General features: G+C 43.6%; 1 protein-coding gene across 2 annotated transcripts in view; it reads left to right on the top strand.

Annotated features, from left to right (window-relative positions):
- plekho2 (pleckstrin homology domain containing, family O member 2) overlaps positions 1-8868 on the top strand; it is a 28425-nt gene extending 19557 nt beyond the window's left edge. The window contains exons 4-10 of one of the 2 annotated variants that reach the window (XM_031812650.1): positions 3693-3797; positions 4039-4137; positions 4276-4614; positions 4869-4961; positions 5068-7256; positions 7976-8170; positions 8249-8868. In XM_031812650.1, coding sequence (XP_031668510.1) covers positions 3693-3797; positions 4039-4137; positions 4276-4614; positions 4869-4961; positions 5068-6756 — 2325 coding nt within the window. In that variant the 3' untranslated portion in view covers positions 6757-7256; positions 7976-8170; positions 8249-8868. Of the gene's footprint in view, positions 1-3692; positions 3798-4038; positions 4138-4275; positions 4615-4868; positions 4962-5067; positions 7257-7975 lie in introns of both variants that reach the window. The other variant, XM_031812649.1, reaches the window with a different exon arrangement.
- The last annotated feature ends 9775 nt before the right edge of the window (positions 8869-18643 follow it).

The raw sequence follows: 18643 nt of genomic DNA, 5'->3' as shown, positions 1-18643 counted from the left end.
GCCCAGATCAAGGACAGTGGAAAAAGTCTCAAGAAATGTGGAAGATTCCAAAGTGGTGAAATAGAATGTATTACTAACAAATGAGGAGACTGGAGAGTTGGCCAACGCCACAACTTGAGCAGATGTCAGAGGAAGGGGGGTCTGTGTGTGTGTGTGTGTGTGTGTGTGTGTGTGTGTGTGTGTGTGTGTGTGTGTGTGTGTGTGTGTGTGTGTCTGTGTGTGTCTGTGTGTGTCTGTGTGTCTGTGTGTGTCTGTGTGTGTGTGTGTGTGTGTGTGTATCTGTGCGTGTGTGTCTGTGTGTGTGTGTGTGTGTCACTTTTTCCCCTGTCCTAAATACAGTGACCAGGCAGGAGAGGAGTGTGAGTCAGACTGCTTAGCCCACAGCTTTATTTTAATGCAGCAGCCCTCAACAGCTTGGAAAGACTTTTGGAGTTGAACTATATGCTGGCCTGTACACTTCCATTAAACACTGAACACGTCAGGTTCTCTGTGGTTCTGACTCTGGAACTGGGCTTTAAACTGGGTTTTGACACACTTCCTAGAGTCAGGAGGCTATGTTGGTCTGTATGTAGTATGAATATATCTGACATGCACTCAATAATGTCAGCAGGGTGCAAACAAACATAATAAACTTGATAAAATAGAGAAAGTCCCACACTCCACCAGACAATAGAGAACGTCTACATGTAATTCTGCTGGGGTTGGTTTTGGAGGCTAGATAGACGTTGTTAAGCATCACTACACGGGTCTTACATATACTGGGCCCTAGCAAGACACCGGATGCCACACCTCCTTCATGAACACCAAGCACACCACTTGAACAATAGGCTGTATAAATAACGTTTTTACAGAAACAAACAAAGAGGAACAAAAGTAAACATCTGTGAACTGTCATTATGTCGCTGGAAGATTTAGTCAGTGGGGAACCCTGAAGATAATAAATATAAACTAAGGAGACGCGTTAATAATGTTTGCTGTGGGTCGACGCATTTGTTGTTATGGTGCAAAATATTTGTCCCACTGCCACCCCCCACACACACACACACACACACACACACACACACACACATACATACACACACCCACACTGTCCAGGGTGACACTTTAGTATTTGTGTATTTCTTAAATCAACATATTCCAGGATGCAACCTACTTATTGTTTTTGTGCACTCTAGTTTCCTGTTTGGTTTTGGTTTCTTTAGGGAGGAGGTTTTTATCAGGGAGAATTGTGTGAAGTAAGCAGTTGGTTGTGCTGGCCCTAGCACTCTCAAGACAAACCAAAGGGCTTTCCACGCATTTGGTTTGCCAACTTTTATTTTGGTCTCTGTCTGGTCGCCGGGGTCACCTGAAACAGCAGAGAGCTCAATGCTGAGCGGATGGAACCAGACCTGGGTTCAAATTCTATTTGAAATACTTTCAAATACTTTATATGTGCTTGGTTCCATTGCCTGTTGCCATGGAATCAATAGTGAAGAGCAAACCCTTCCTACCTGGCACTCTGCACCAGGCCGACTCAAACACTCAAATTATTTTAAATATTTTAAATAGTAGTTGAACCCAGGTCTGGATGGAACAACAGTCAGCTTTTGGCCCGTAGAAAGTAGAAACCTATTTAACATTCACAACAGACACCCCTGTAATACAGACTCCAAAGTCCACAAACACTAACAAAGAAACGTCTATGTAAAACATTTGTCATAATTTCTGCTCAAAGCTGTGGATATTTGCATGTTCTGTGATGCATTGCATTTACACAGCTGTTTTATGGCGCTTTAAAAGCTATTTGTAGTTTAGCTTCTAAAGATACAGTATTGTAGTTTTGAGTTGGCGCTGTTGTCGTTCAGTGTGAATGGACAGAGAGGGTTTGACCAGGATGTTAAGAGCTACTTGGATGCCCCTGCACTCCCTCCCTGGTAACCCTGTTTAGCTCTCTGGCTTGGCCTCAGTAGAAGGTATGTCAAAAGGAACAAAGATGGTCTTCAGACTAGTTCAGCCAGTGCATGTCCCAGAACTGCCACCGAGACAGAGCTTTTAGTTTCTCGCTCTAATCTGTTGTACTCAGTGCTCTGAATAGAATAGAATGTATGTCCTTTCTGTCATATTCTTACATATTTGATTATTTCCACCCTGGGCCTATAGTTTCTTAACTCCGCAGTTTTGTACAGTGGTTTATTAGATTCAGCCCTTTCTGATACGTAATCTCAATTCTATTCTCCATACTGGCTCTAGTTTCTTAACTCCACTGTGGGACTGTTTTGTACAGTGGTTTTGTAGATTCAGACCTTTCTGATCCTTAATCTAAATTCTATTCTCCATCCTGGCCCTAGTTTTGAACAGTGGTTTTGTAGATTCAGACCTTTCTGATCCTTAATCTAAATTCTATTCTCCATCCTGGCCCTAGTTTTGAACAGTTGTTTTGTAGATTCAGACCTTTCTGATCCTTAATCTAAATTCTATTCTCCATCCTGGCCCTAGTTTTGAACAGTGGTTTTGTAGATTCAGACCTTTCTGATCCTTAATCTAAATTCTATTCTCCATCCTGGCCCTAGTTTTGAACAGTGGTTTTGTAGATTCAGACCTTTCTGATCCTTAATCTAAATTCTATTCTCCATCCTGGCCCTAGTTTTGAACAGTGGTTTTGTAGATTCAGACCTTTCTGATCCTTAATCTAAATTCTATTCTCCATCCTGGCCCTAGTTTTGAACAGTGGTTTTGTAGATTCAGACCTTTCTGATCCTTAATCTAAATTCTATTCTCCATCCTGGCCCTAGTTTTGAACAGTGGTTTTGTAGATTCAGACCTTTCTGATCCTTAATCTAAATTCTATTCTCCATCCTGGCCCTAGTTTTGAACAGTGGTTTTGTAGATTCAGACCTTTCTGATCCTTAATCTAAATTCTATTCTCCATCCTGGCCCTAGTTTTGAACAGTGGTTTTGTAGATTCAGACCTTTCTGATCCTTAATCTAAATTCTATTCTCCATCCTGGCCCTAGTTTTGAACAGTGGTTTTGTAGATTCAGACCTTTCTGATCCTTAATCTAAATTCTATTCTCCATCCTGGCCCTAGTTTTGAACAGTGGTTTTGTAGATTCAGACCTTTCTGATCCTTAATCTAAATTCTATTCTCCATCCTGGCCCTAGTTTTGAACAGTGGTTTTGTAGATTCAGACCTTTCTGATCCTTAATCTAAATTCTATTCTCCATCCTGGCCCTAGTTTTGAACAGTGGTTTTGTAGATTCAGACCTTTCTGATCCTTAATCTAAATTCTATTCCCCATCCTGGCCCTAGTTTTGAACAGTGGTTTTGTCAATCAGTTTTTTTCCTCTTTCCTGGTTTTGACATTTATTTGACAGCAAGAATTCTCTGTTGAAAATGTTTGATAGGAATTCTGTAGTATTGGATTATGTAGTTATCTCCAGCGCTATTCTAAGGTTGGCACTCAGCAATGTATTCATAATTCCCTGTTTCTAATTATTACGTCAGTGGTGGAATCCAAGTTGTTTAGGCGGAGAACTAAATGGCACAATTAACATACATTCTTTGGCATTGGCTGTTTGATTACAGCACCTTGGTTAGTGACAGTGTTTTCTTTTCATTCTAGGTTTAATAGTAATTAAGGGATGATTGACAGCTCTCCAGGTTCTGTGCCTTTGTTCTAATGTTCTAAGCTCTGTGTTCTCCTGGTTCCCAGGTCCATGATGTCAAGTTCCAGGCTCAGAACCCGGAGGAGAAGGAGGCTTGGATTAAGGCCTTTAGTGACGGCATCAACAGAGCAAAGAATAAGATATTTGACGAGGTGAAGTGTTTTCCTTAATGCTGTTGTTTCGTAACCAGTGTGGTATAAGCATAGCCTGGTCCCAGATCGGTTTGTGTTGTCTTGCCAACTCCTATGGTCATTCCAAACATGATCTAGGACCAGGCTAGTATAAGCACTATCTTTATTACAATCCCAGGAACAAGACATGTTTGGAACCCCTAGAAACCAGTGGTGTTCGACACCCGTGTACCAGTGCTCCATTCCTTTTTTTTTGTCCCAGGTGAAGGTAGATGAGACCAGTCAGTTGGAGCACGCAACACGCACAAGGCCGAAAGGAAACCGTAACAGAAGACCACCGACCAGGATACACATGAAAGAGGTGTGTGTGTGTGTGTTTTATCTGCAACATAGTGCTTAGTGCTAGTGTGTGATGCTGCTAAATGCATCATGTTGTACTATGTGTTTATAGAATTCATTGGAATAAGATGTCTGTTAAACCCCTCCCCTCATCTTCCAGGTTGCCAACGTCTCATCAGATGGCATTCTCCGGCAGGACCTGGACGTGGTGGATGCCAGCATCCCCAACGGGACACACCAGATCACCACAGACACCACTGAGACTCCCAAAAAGTCTGTGAAGCCCCCCATGCCCCCCACGTCCAAACCCAGCGAGGCCCCAGAGGAGTGTCAGACCACCCAGAGCCCTGACGAAGGTCTGCCATCTGAAACGGAGCCCAGTCCCCAGAAGGTCCTGAAGCCCCCCATGCCGCCCTCCAAAGAGGCCGAGACGGCTGCTGCTTCTGCAGGGGACCAACTCCCTGATGAGACTAGCACTGACAGAAGCCCAGAGAAAAAGGTTGCATTTTTAAAACATTATAGTACATATTCTGTTTCACATGCACATGCGTATCAGTGGAGGCTGCTGAGGGGAGGACGGCTCATAATAATGGCTATATTTGATACCATTCCACTCATTCCACTCCAGAGCCCGTCCTCCCCAATTAAGGTGCCACCAACCTCCTGTGGTACGCATGTACAAACGCATCCACACACACGTCTGTGGTGAACACACGCACACGCACACACAAACATTGTTATTCATTTGTCCAGGTCCTGAAGCCTCCTATGCCGCCCTCCAAAGAGGCCAAGCCCACAGTGTCTGCCGAGGACCAACCACCTGGGGAGACCAGCCCTGAGAAAAAGGTGCATATCATTTGTTGTTTTACCCTCTTCTTTCCATGTATTTTACAATGTGTTGTAACAACCATATGAAAGATGTTAAGTAAATAACATTTGATTTGATTCCAAGGTCCTGAAGACGCCCATGCCACCCTCCAAAGAGGCCAAGCCCACTGCTCCAGCCGGAGACCAACCCCCCAGGAACACCAGCCCCGAGGGCAGCCCAGAGCAGGGCTTCGAGTCAGCACCACCGCCCACCCCTCCCGGCAAACCAATCGGTGGCTCCACAGACAACCTGGCCGAGGCCTCCCAATCCAGCCAAGAACACAGGCCGCCCACCCCACCATCCAAAGACAAGAAGCCCACTCAGACAGCCGTGCAGGAGAGTACAGAGGAGGCTAGTGGGATGAGGAAGAAAGGTGAAGAGGATGAAGTAGAGGAGAAGGAGGAAGAGGGTTCTGAAATGGTGGCATCTGACGTTCAACAAAGCAGTATCCTTGAGGGGGCTGAGGATGAGGAGGAGTCTTCTTCCTCTCAGCTTACAACACCCATGACCCCCCTAGAGGTCAAAGTTGAACCCTCTGTGACTGACCACCCAGAGGTCACCTCCACCATAGAAGAAGAGACGCAGAAAGTTGCCAAGCCCATGGCTCAAGAACAAGAGTCTGCCCCTAGTGGTAGAGTGGATATATCCCCCAATGAAGAACCTCAGACAATGAAATCTTCCCAACTCGCAGTAACGCCGTCAGTTCAGACACCTGAGCCAATCAAAAAGAGCCCTGGCCCTCCCGGACCTCCCACAAAGAAGAAGCCTGTCGTCCTCCCTCCTCCCAAAGCAGTGGTGGTGCCTCAAGACGTCCACCTAAGCGAGCCTAAGAACCAAGCGACAGGCAAAACCAAGAACATCATCATCATCACCACACCAGGAGAGAAACTCAACTCTATCACTTCACCAACACCAGCCGTGGTGACCACAACTGAAGAAACAGAGGACCTGAAAGTTCCTGTGGTCGTTGAGACTAAGTCTGAGTTCCCAGTCGTAGTTCTCTCTCTGAGTGACCCTGAGCCAGACAGCTCCTGCTCCAGCCCCGTGTCCTGCCACCTCTCCCCGGAAAAGAAGAGTGAGCGTGAAGAGGAAAAGTCAGTCGACAGCGGCCAACACTCTGACATCGATGTCGATGAAGAATGGTCAGAGAGCAGGGACACTTTGGCAGCCTCTACCGCTGCCCTAATGGGCAGCCAAGCTGGCCTGGACGCGCTGATGGATGAGAGTCAAGACGGAGACACGGAGACCCCTGGCAGCTTGGGACTCAGCACTGTGGAGGACTGCCCTTCTACGACCCAGACCCCCCAGGACAATCACTCTGGCCTACACTCCACCTTCCTCCAGGTGAGGGTCAGTCAGGCCTCCCATTGTCCCCCCATCCCCTTCAAACCCTTAGCCAAGCTGATGTCCACCTCTTTGGGGGATCTCCTCTCTGAGGCCTCATTGGGTGAAAACATGAAACAGCCAATCACAGACGAGGCTGTGACAAAGGCCACCGTGGGTCCTCAAAACTTAACAGATCTTGAAAATGAAGTGGCCCTGAAGCTGGAAAATACAGAGGAGCTCCTGGGGAGCGTCGTCCCCAAAGGGAGCACCGAGGTTGGGCAGAACTCGGCCCTAGCGGGGGGCAATAGCCTGGAGGACAGGTCGCCGGAGGAGCTGCTAGCCAGAGCCATGGAGAAGCTGAGGAAAGCAGACCAGTTCCTCAGGCAGGCCAAGCATATAAAAGACTCAAAACATTCTGAGAATACTGCCAAGAGAAACAGCTGGTGATTGTTAAATATGAAGGAGAAGTAGGGAACATGTATTGATTAAGGGTGATGGAAAGTAGTAGCTTGGAAGGACGACAGGTGTTTTCTTATTCTGGCTGATTATGCAGCATATTTATGCAAGTGTTCTGCTGAGATTTAGCTAAGTGCAATTTTTTCAACTTTCGCTTTTCTCCTGCAAATGGAGGTTGATTGTACTTTTTGTACTTAAAAATGTATTTTTACATTCCACATTGATCATCATCACTTTCCCATGGATATTTACTTGAATACTTACAACCCCCGATCAAACTTTTTAAAGGATGTTTCAAAATGAAGTCTTAGGAAATGTCGGAAGAGCGTGCAACTTTTTGTAATCCACATTTTGAATGGATACAGATTGGTTTCCTCTGTAATCCCTGCCAATCAAAACATGATGACATTTGAAGTAATCGTGTTCATGTAGTTGTAGTAATCATGTATGAGGTGGGTTGTGTTCATGTAGTTGTAGTAATCATGTATGAGGTGGGTTGTGTTCATGTAGTTGTAGTAATCATGTATCAAATCAAATCAAATCAAATTTATTTATATAGCCCTTCGTACATCAGCTGATATCTCAAAGTGCTGTACAGAAACCCAGCCTAAAACCCCAAACAGCAAGCAATGCAGGTGTAGAAGCACGGTGGCTAGGAAAAACTCCCTAGAAAGGCCAATACCTAGGAAGAAACCTAGAGAGGAACCAGGCTATGTGGGGTGGCCAGTCCTCTTCTGGCTGTGCCGGGTGGAGATTATAACAGAACATGGTCAAGATGTTCAATGTTCATAAATGACCAGCATGGTCGAATAATAATAAGGCAGAACAGTTGAAACTAGAGCAGCAGCACAGTCAGGTGGAAGTTGAAACTGGAGCAGCAGCATGGCCAGGTAGACTGGGGACAGCAAGGAGTCATCATGTCAGGTAGTCCTGGGGCATGGTCCTAGGGCTCAGGTCAGTTGAAACTGGAACAGCAGCATGGCCAGGTGGACTGGGGACAGCAAGGAGTCATCATGTCAGGTAGTCCTGGGGCATGGTCCTAGGGCTCAGGTCCTCCGAGAGAGAGAAAGAAAGAGAGAAGGAGAGAATTAGAGAACGCACACTTAGATTCACACAGGACACCGAATAGGACAGGAGAAGTACTCCAGATATAACAAACTGACCCCAGCCCCCCGACACATAAACTACTGCAGCATAAATACTGTATGAGGTGGGTTGTGTTCATGTAGTTGTAGTAATCATGTATGAGGTGGGTTGTGTTCATGTAGTTGTAGTAATCATGTATGAGGTGGGTTGTGTTTATGTAGTTGTAGTAATCATGTATGAGGTGGGTTGTGTTCATGTAGTTGTAGTAATCATGTATGAGGTGGGTTGTGTTTATGTAGTTGTAGTAATCATGTATGAGGTGGGTTGTGTTCATGTAGTTGTAGTAATCATGTATGAGGTGGGTTGTGTTTATGTAGTTGTAGTAATCATGTATGAGGTGGGTTGTGTTTATGTAGTTCATGAAAATATAATTTTCTTGAGAAGTTATTTGTCTTGAATAACTACTTCCAAGTGTTAAAAGAATATTCAGGGCTTTTATAAAATGTCTGAGACAAGCTCTGCCAGTCCAAATCTCAATGGCAGGATGTACATCAAATTTGACAACACACCTATTTTACAAGCCTCCCTTCTGACCGCTAAGGGCCCCATTTATTCAACATTTGCACTTTACATCAGGTATCAATATTGCACAGTAAGTTTACCATAGGGAATTGGCCATAAAAGGTTAAATGAAAAGGTAAGAATAAAGGTTCAGAAAGTGAATCATTTATCAAGTATAAATGAAGACAGTTCGCTGTTGTAGCTTTGGTGTTTCATCCATTAAAAACAGGTGCAAACTTTTCACCAGTTCCAAATGCATAGCAAATGTGACCTTAACTCTGTTCTGGCAAATACCTATCAGGCTAGGTTTATATACCATTTCACAAAAGGTTTCAGACTGCACATTGCAAAACAGGAACTACACTCTTAGAAAGAAATCTAGAACCTAAAAGGGTTCTTCGGCTGTCCCAATAAGAGAACCCTTTGAAGAACCATTTTAGGTTCCAGAAAGAACCCTTTTGATTCCAGGTAGAACCCTATTGGGTTCCATGTAGAACCCTTTCCCAGAAGAACCCAAAGAGTTCTACCTGGAACAAAAAAAAGAGTTATCCTATGGGACAGCCAAAGAACCCTTTTGGAACCCTTTTTTCTAAGAGTGTAGGTGGTAAGATTACTGAGCTACTGTAAAAGTGAGTACAGAACCTATGATGCCTACTCTCACCTAGCCCCAAGAATGTTGTGTTGTATCTACTCTCACCTAGCCCCTGTAATGTTGTGTTGTATCTACTCTCACCTAGCCCCAGTAATGTTGTGTTGTATCTACTCTCACCTAGCCCCAGTAATGTTGTGTTGTATCTACTCTCACCTAGCCCCAGTAATGTTGTGTTGTATCTACTCTCACCTAGCCCCAGTAATGTTGTGTTGTATCTACTCTCACCTAGCCCCAGTAATGTTGTGTTGTATCTACTCTCACCTAGCCCCAGTAATGTTGTGTTGTATCTACTCTCACCTAGCCCCAGTAATGTTGTGTTGTATCTACTCTCACCTAGCCCCAGTAATGTTGTGTTGTATCTACTCTCACCTAGCCCCAGTAATGTTGTGTTGTATCTACTCTCACCTAGCCCCAGTAATGTTGTGTTGTGTCTACCCTCACCTAGCCCCAGTAATGTTGTGTTGTATCTACTCTCACCTAGCCCCAGTAATGTTGTGTTGTATCTACTCTCACCTAGCCCCAGTAATGTTGTGTTGTATCTACTCTCACCTAGCCCCAGTAATGTTGTGTTGTATCTACTCTCACCTAGCCCCAGTAATGTTGTGTTGTATCTACTCTCACCTAGCCCCAGTAATGTTGTGTTGTATCTACTCTCACCTAGCACCAGTAATGTTGTGTTGTATCTACTCTCACCTAGCCCCTGTAATGTTGTGTTGTATCTACTCTCACCTAGCCCCAGTAATGTTGTGTTGTATCTACTCTCACCTAGCCCCAGTAATGTTGTGTTGTCTCCCGCACCTAGCCCAGTAATGTTGTGTTGTATCTACCCGCACCTAGCCCCAGTAATGTTGTGTTGTATCTACTCTCACCTAGCCCCAGTAATGTTGTGTTGTATCTACTCTCACCTAGCCCCAGTAATGTTGTGTTGTATCTACTCTCACCTAGCCCCAGTAATGTTGTGTTGTATCTACTCTCACCTAGCCCCAGTAATGTTGTGTTGTATCTACTCTCACCTAGCCCCAGTAATGTTGTGTTGTATCTACTCTCACCTAGCCCCAGTAATGTTGTGTTGTATCTACTCTCACCTAGCCCCAGTAATGTTGTGTTGTATCTACTCTCACCTAGCCCCAGTAATGTTGTGTTGTATCTACTCTCACCTAGCCCCAGTAATGTTGTGTTGTATCTACTCTCACCTAGCCCCAGTAATGTTGTGTTGTATCTACTCTCACCTAGCCCCAGTAATGTTGTGTTGTGTCTACCCTCACCTAGCCCCAGTAATGTTGTGTTGTATCTACTCTCACCTAGCCCCAGTAATGTTGTGTTGTATCTACTCTCACCTAGCCCCAGTAATGTTGTGTTGTATCTACTCTCACCTAGCCCCAGTAATGTTGTGTTGTATCTACTCTCACCTAGCCCCAGTAATGTTGTGTTGTATCTACTCTCACCTAGCCCCAGTAATGTTGTGTTGTATCTACTCTCACCTAGCACCAGTAATGTTGTGTTGTATCTACTCTCACCTAGCCCCTGTAATGTTGTGTTGTATCTACTCTCACCTAGCCCCAGTAATGTTGTGTTGTATCTACTCTCACCTAGCCCCAGTAATGTTGTGTTGTGTCTACCCGCACCTAGCCCCAGTAATGTTGTGTTGTATCTACTCTCACCTAGCCCCAGTAATGTTGTGTTGTATCTACTCTCACCTAGCCCCAGTAATGTTGTGTTGTATCTACTCTCACCTAGCCCCAGTAATGTTGTGTTGTATCTACTCTCACCTAGCCCCTGTAATGTTGTGTTGTGTCTACTCTCACCTAGCACCAGTAATGTTGTGTTGTATCTACTCTCACCTAGCCCCAGTAATGTTATGTTGTATCAACTCTCACCTAGCCCCAGTAATGTTGTGTTGTGTCTACCCGCACCTAGCCCCAGTAATGTTGTGTTGTATCTACTCTCACCTAGCCCCAGTAATGTTGTGTTGTATCTACTCTCACCTAGCCCCAGTAATGTTGTGTTGTATCTACTCTCACCTAGCCCCAGTAATGTTGTGTTGTATCTACTCTCACCTAGCCCCAGTAATGTTGTGTTGTATCTACTCTACCCTAGCCCCAGTAATGTTGTGTTGTATCTACTCTCACCTAGCCCCTGTAATGTTGTGTTGTATCAACTCTCACCTAGCCCCAGTAATGTTGTGTTGTATCTACTCTCACCTAGCCCCAGTAATGTTGTGTTGTATCTACTCTCACCTAGCCCCAGTAATGTTGTGTTGTATCTACTCTCACCTAGCCCCAGTAATGTTGTGTTGTATCTACTCTCACCTAGCCCCAGTAATGTTGTGTTGTATCTACTCTCACCTAGCCCCAGTAATGTTGTGTTGTATCTACTCTCACCTAGCCCCAGTAATGTTGTGTTGTATCTACTCTACCCTAGCCCCAGTAATGTTGTGTTGTATCTACTCTCACCTAGCCCCTGTAATGTTGTGTTGTGTCTACTCTCACCTAGCACCAGTAATGTTGTGTTGTATCTACTCTCACCTAGCCCCTGTAATGTTGTGTTGTATCTACTCTCACCTAGCCCCAGTAATGTTGTGTTGTATCTACTCTCACCTAGCCCCAGTAATGTTGTGTTGTGTCTACCCGCACCTAGCCCCAGTAATGTTGTGTTGTATCTACTCTCACCTAGCCCCAGTAATGTTGTGTTGTATCTACTCTCACCTAGCCCCAGTAATGTTGTGTTGTATCTACTCTCACCTAGCCCCAGTAATGTTGTGTTGTATCTACTCTCACCTAGCCCCAGTAATGTTGTGTTGTATCTACTCTCACCTAGCCCCAGTAATGTTGTGTTGTATCTACTCTCACCTAGCCCCAGTAATGTTGTGTTGTGTCTACTCTCACCTAGCCCCAGTAATGTTATGTTGTATCAACTCTCACCTAGCCCCAGTAATGTTGTGTTGTATCTACTCTCACCTAGCCCCAGTAATGTTGTGTTGTATCTACTCTCACCTAGCCCCAGTAATGTTGTGTTGTGTCTACTCTCACCTAGCCCCAGTAATGTTGTGTTGTATCTACTCTCACCTAGCCCCAGTAATGTTGTGTTGTATCTACTCTCAACGAGCCCCAGTAATGTTGTGTTGTATCTACTCTCACCTAGCCCCAGTAATGTTGTGTTGTATCTACTCTCACCTAGCCCCAGTAATGTTCTTTTGTATCTACTCTCACCTAGCCCCAGTAATGTTGTGTTGTATCTACTCTCACCTAGCCCCAGTAATGTTGTGTTGTATCTACTCTCACCTAGCCCCAGTAATGTTGTGTTGTATCTACTCTCACCTAGCCCCAGTAATGTTGTGTTGTATCTACTCTCACCTAGCCCCAGTAATGTTGTGTTGTATCTACTCTCACCTAGCCCCAGTAATGTTGTGTTGTATCTACTCTCACCTAGCCCCTGTGCTCTTGAATGCAGCCCCGTTCACTTGGCTTATAAATAGGGCACACAGGAACTAGCCACTTCCTGACTGATCTCCTCTCTTCTTTAGATCTCTCTTTAGGCAGAGACCAGATCATTTGTATCACACTGAAATGCAGTCCTAGGTGTTGCTATGTGCTAAAACAGACTAAGACTTAGAAGCTAAGTGGTATTGAAGGACCGTGGTATTAGACCGTTAGTGGCATCCATTTTGTTTTAAAGGGGCTTTTAAGGCTATGAAATCTTGTTTTGTCAAGTATTTTCTTATTTTATCTTAGCATTAGGTTTAACCTTGGTCTGCTTCATAGATTTGAGGGCATTGGGTATTGACCAATTGAAACAGAAGGATCTGATCCATTTTGATGTGAACTCAAATGTGGTTCCTACCTAACATTTGTCCTTTACAAATGCACAGCAAGGATGATAATGCCTTGTCCAAGACTTTAGGAAGTAAAATATGGAAACATGATTAGTTTTATATTTTTAAGTTTAAAGTTGTACTATTAGGTCTAACGGTAGATACTATGTTAATTCATCTATTGTTATTTTGAATATCAAATTGCACATAACACATTTTCTTATGAAATACTTAATATTTAAGTTATTAATCTTGTCACACACTCCTTGTGGTTGGTTGGTCCGTCATTGTAGAAAAACAATAGATTTATCCCCTCAAACTGGCTTATAGCTGTAGCTGAGTTGCAAATGTATGTTGAGCTTTGTAATATTGTTATGTAATATATGTCATTGTACAAATGCTCTTACTAATAATTGGACTGATAAGGTTTATACGCCCGTAGACATTTTGACACGGTTTAACATGTGGCTTCATAAAGCATGTCTGAATAAATGTTGCTTTCTGTATGAAATATCTTCCGTCAGATTTGTTTGATGTCGTACAACTAATTCATTTACATTCATCATATCCATGTTTATTTTCTTATTTCACCTTTATTTAACTTTATAAAACATGTAATCCAAACAACACTACTGTATTTAGGATCAAGCACTGGAGTTATAGCAACTAGTGCCAACTATATTTGTCTGCATAATTTTCTTTACAGTTCCAAAAGCCTACTTCCTCTTTCTGAAGTAGATAAAGCGAACAACAGTTTCACTACAGTTCAGAAGTAAAACAGGAATCAAAATTGTATCGCATTTGTCTCTCTAATCTCAGGCATGAACCCACGTACTCCAGAGTAGTTTTTCAATTTGCTGTCAGTTCCCCATCTGCTCACTGCTGTGGCAGTCATTTACAGTCTTATCAGTCAGTAGTGCATCTCACAGGTCTACCTCCTATAATTAACATGTTTCTCCTCATTGACAGCCCTGCTGCCTATCTCAGATCCACAGGGAATAAGATATGAGCATCAGCTGCCCTCAGACCGATTGTTAAAGGATAACCAGGATTAGTAAGACAGAGCTGACCTCTATACAAACAGCACACAGCGCAACAGAGAGAGCAAGAAGTAAAGGGACGTGTTTCATGGCTTGAATGGCAAAACATTACTTCATTATGTGGTTGAGAGATCTGGGGAATATATACAGTTTACTGCATGTTGTTCGGGTGGGGGAGTTTCTCCACACAGCTTTTATAGACATTTATCATGGGACTTCTAGTTTGCACAGCCTTGTATTTCAAATGTAATGCTCGCTAGTTCATATCTGTATACAGCTGTCCACTAACAGAACGTGAAACAACCATCTTGAACTCATGAAAGGGATGAAGGCTCTCGGACTGGAACTGAAACCTTACCTCTGGACTAGAGAGAATACTGACTGGGCTTGTGGTTTAGTTCCAGAGGAGGAGAGTGATGTGACTCACAGTGTGTGTGTGTGTGTGTGTGTGTGTGTGTGTGTGTGTGTGTGTGTGTGTGTGTGTGTGTGTGTCTGTGTGTGTGTGTGTGTGTGTGTGTGTGTGTGTGTGTGTGTGTGTGTGTGTGTGTGTGTGTGTGTGTGTGTGTGTGTGTGTGTGTGTGTGTGTGTGTGTGTGTGTGTGTGTGTGTCCTGATGAGAGGGGAGATAAACTCTTCAGGCCATATTTTGCTACATAATGTGTGATGATGTCATTTCATGATGTGTGCGGCAAATGTCTGATGTAAAGTTGGTTGTTTACGGTGTGAGTGTAAACAGAGGATGTCTGATGTAAAGTTGGTTGTTTACTGTGTGAGTTTAAACAGAGGATGTCTGGTGTAAAGTTGGTTGTTTACTGTGTGAGTGTAAACAGAGGATGTCTGATGTAAAGTTGGTTGTTTACTGTGTGAGTGTAAACAGAGGATGTCTGGTGTAAAGTTGGGGTGTTTACTGTGTGAGTGTAAACAGGATGTCTGGTGTTTACTGTGTGAGTGTAAACAGAGGATGTCTGGTGTAAAGTTTGTTGTTTACTGTGTGAGTGTAAACAGAGGATGTCTGGTGTAAAGTTGGTTGTTTACTGTGTGAGTGTAAACAGATGATGTCTGGTGTTTACTGTGTGAGTGTAAACAGAGGATGTCTGGTGTTTACTGTGTGAGTGTAAACAGAGGATGTCTGGTGTAAAGTTGGTTGTTTACTGTGTGAGTGTAAACAGAGGATGTCTGGTGTAAAGTTGGGGTGTTTACTGTGTGAGTGTAAACAGGATGTCTGGTGTTTACTGTGTGAGTGTAAACAGAGGATGTCTGGTGTAAAGTTTGTTGTTTACTGTGTGAGTGTAAACAGAGGATGTCTGGTGTAAAGTTGGTTGTTTACTGTGTGAGTGTAAACAGATGATGTCTGGTGTTTACTGTGTGAGTGTAAACAGAGGATGTCTGGTGTTTACTGTGTGAGTGTAAACAGAGGATGTCTGGTGTAAAGTTGGTTGTTTACTGTGTGAGTGTAAACAGAGGATGTCTGGTGTAAAGTTGGGGTGTTTATTGTGTGAGTGTAAACAGAGGATGTCTGGTGTTCACTGTGTGAGTGTAAACAGAGGATGTCTGGTGTAAAGTTGGGGTGTTTATTGTGTTAGTGTAAACAGGATGTCTGGTGTTCACTGTGTGAGTGTAAACAGATGATGTCTGGTGTAAAGTTGGTTGTTTACTGTGTGAGTGTAAACAGAGGATGTCTGGTGTTTACTGTGTGAGTGTAAACAGAGGATGTCTGGTGTTTACTGTGTGAGTGTAAACAGAGGATGTCTGGTGTAAAGTTGGTGTGTTCACTGTGTGAGTGTAAACAGGATGTCTGGTGTTTACTGTGTGAGTGTAAACAGAGGATGTCTGGTGTTTACTGTGTGAGTGTAAACAGAGGATGTCTGGTGTAAAGTTGGGGTGTTTATTGTGTGAGTGTAAACAGAGGATGTCTGGTGTTCACTGTGTGAGTGTAAACAGAGGATGTCTGGTGTAAAGTTGGGGTGTTTATTGTGTTAGTGTAAACAGGATGTCTGGTGTTCACTGTGTGAGTGTAAACAGAGGATGTCTGGTGTAAAGTTGGTTGTTTACTGTGTGAGTGTAAACAGATGATGTCTGGTGTTTACTGTGTGAGTGTAAACAGAGGATGTCTGGTGTTTACTGTGTGAGTGTAAACAGAGGATGTCTGGTGTTTACTGTGTGAGTGTAAACAGAGGATGTCTGGTGTAAAGTTGGTGTGTTCACTGTGTGAGTGTAAACAGGATGTCTGGTGTTTACTGTGTGAGTGTAAACAGAGGATGTCTGGTGTTTACTGTGTGAGTGTAAACAGAGGATGTCTGGTGTAAAGTTGGGGTGTTTATTGTGTGAGTGTAAACAGAGGATGTCTGGTGTTCACTGTGTGAGTGTAAACAGAGGATGTCTGGTGTAAAGTTGGGGTGTTTATTGTGTTAGTGTAAACAGGATGTCTGGTGTTCACTGTGTGAGTGTAAACAGAGGATGTCTGGTGTAAAGTTGGTTGTTTACTGTGTGAGTGTAAACAGATGATGTCTGGTGTTTACTGTGTGAGTGTAAACAGAGGATGTCTGGTGTTTACTGTGTGAGTGTAAACAGAGGATGTCTGGTGTAAAGTTCGTGTGTTCACTGTGTGAGTGTAAACAGGATGTCTGGTGTATACTGTGTGAGTGTAAACAGAGGATGTCTGGTGTAGAGTTGGGGTGTTTATTGTGTGAGTGTAAACAGGATGTCTGGTGTTTACTGTGTGAGTGTAAACAGAGGATGTCTGGTGTAAAGTTGGTTGTTTACTGTGTGAGTGTAAACAGATGATGTCTGGTGTTTACTGTGTGAGTGTAAACAGAGGATGTCTGGTGTTTACTGTGTGAGTGTAAACAGAGGATGTCTGGTGTAAAGTTGGTTGTTTACTGTGTGAGTGTAAACAGAGGATGTCTGGTGTAAAGTTGGGGTGTTTATTGTGTGAGTGTAAACAGAGGATGTCTGGTGTTCACTGTGTGAGTGTAAACAGAGGATGTCTGGTGTAAAGTTGGGGTGTTTATTGTGTTAGTGTAAACAGGATGTCTGGTGTTCACTGTGTGAGTGTAAACAGAGGATGTCTGGTGTAAAGTTGGTTGTTTACTGTGTGAGTGTAAACAGAGGATGTCTGGTGTTTACTGTGTGAGTGTAAACAGAGGATGTCTGGTGTTTACTGTGTGAGTGTAAACAGAGGATGTCTGGTGTAAAGTTGGTGTGTTCACTGTGTGAGTGTAAACAGGATGTCTGGTGTTTACTGTGTGAGTGTAAACAGAGGATGTCTGGTGTAGAGTTGGGGTGTTTATTGTGTGAGTGTAAACAGGATGTCTGGTGTTTACTGTGTGAGTGTAAACAGAGGATGTCTGGTGTAAAGTTGGTGTGTTCACTGTGTGAGTGTAAAAAGAGGATGTCTGGTGTTTACTGTGTGTGTGTAAACAGAGGATGTCTGGTGTAAAGTTGGTTGTTTACTGTGTGAGTGTAAACAGAGGATGTCTGGTGTTTACTGTGTGAGTGTAAACAGAGGATGTCTGGTGTTTACTGTGTGAGTGTAAATAGAGGATGTCTGGTGTAAAGTTGGTGTGTTCACTGTGTGAGTGTAAACAGAGGATGTCTGGTGTTTACTGTGTGAGTGTAAACAGGATGTCTGGTGTTTACTGTGTGAGTGTAAACAGAGGATGTCTGGTGTAAAGTTGGTGTGTTTACTGTGTGAGTGTAAACAGAGGATGTCCCCCCCCCCCCGATGATGATCTGGAGGATGATTTTGAAGTCGCAGGCAGGGCTACCTCATCACGTGACCGCTACATTAGGCAGAGTTACTCATCACCTGAGCTTAAGTTCAATCCATCAGCTGTTCCTATATGTGTCACTGTGTAGTGAGGAAGGGCCTTCTACCATTTCATCTCATGTGAGTTAAAACCTAGTTATACAAAGAGGACCTCAGCTCTGAGAATCTCTCCGTGCTTCTACATTCCCCACAGAGCATTCCTGAGTCAGAGCCAACAATGATGTTTATAGAACCAAAACATTAGAAAAGACTAGAAAAAACTACCTCAGGCTGTTTCACTACTGGGACTGTACCTGGGAGTAGTCAGAGTGGAAGACATTTAATGAATTATGAGACAAATGACTGTAATTTTGGATCAGTACCTGCAGTTGCCTTTTAAGTCTTTGTGTATGTGTGTGTGTGTGATATGTGTGAGTGTGTGGTATGTGTGAGTGTGTGGTATGTGTGAGTGTGTGGTTAGAGTCCAGTGAGTGTACGTTGGGCCTGTCTGTGGAGGTGTGTATATTATTGTGCTACATGTAGACACAGTTCTGTATTTCTCAGTGGATCTGATCCATTCCAAGCTCCAGTAACCAGATTATAGAGAACAGGGTACCAGAGAGACAGGGCTCTATATAGTGCAGTAACCAGATTATAGAGAACAGGGTACCAGAGAGACAGGGCTCTATATAGTGCAGTAACCAGATTATAGAGAACAGGGTACCAGAGACAGGGCTCTATATAGTACAGTTACCAGATTATAGAGAACAGGGTACCAGAGAGACAGGGCTCTATATAGTACAGTAACTAGATTATAGAGAACAGGGTACCAGAGAGACAGGGCTCTATATAGTGCAGTAACCAGATTATAGAGAACAGGGTACCAGAGACAGGGCTCTATATAGTGCAGTAACCAGATTATAGAGAACAGGGTACCAGAGACAGGGCTCTATATAGTACAGTAACTAGATTAAAGAGAAC

This window comes from Oncorhynchus kisutch, unplaced genomic scaffold, assembly GCF_002021735.2.
Source record: "Oncorhynchus kisutch isolate 150728-3 unplaced genomic scaffold, Okis_V2 Okis03b-Okis08b_hom, whole genome shotgun sequence".
Lineage (NCBI taxonomy): Eukaryota > Metazoa > Chordata > Actinopteri > Salmoniformes > Salmonidae > Oncorhynchus > Oncorhynchus kisutch.
This window is presented reverse-complemented; position numbering and strand designations above follow the sequence as displayed.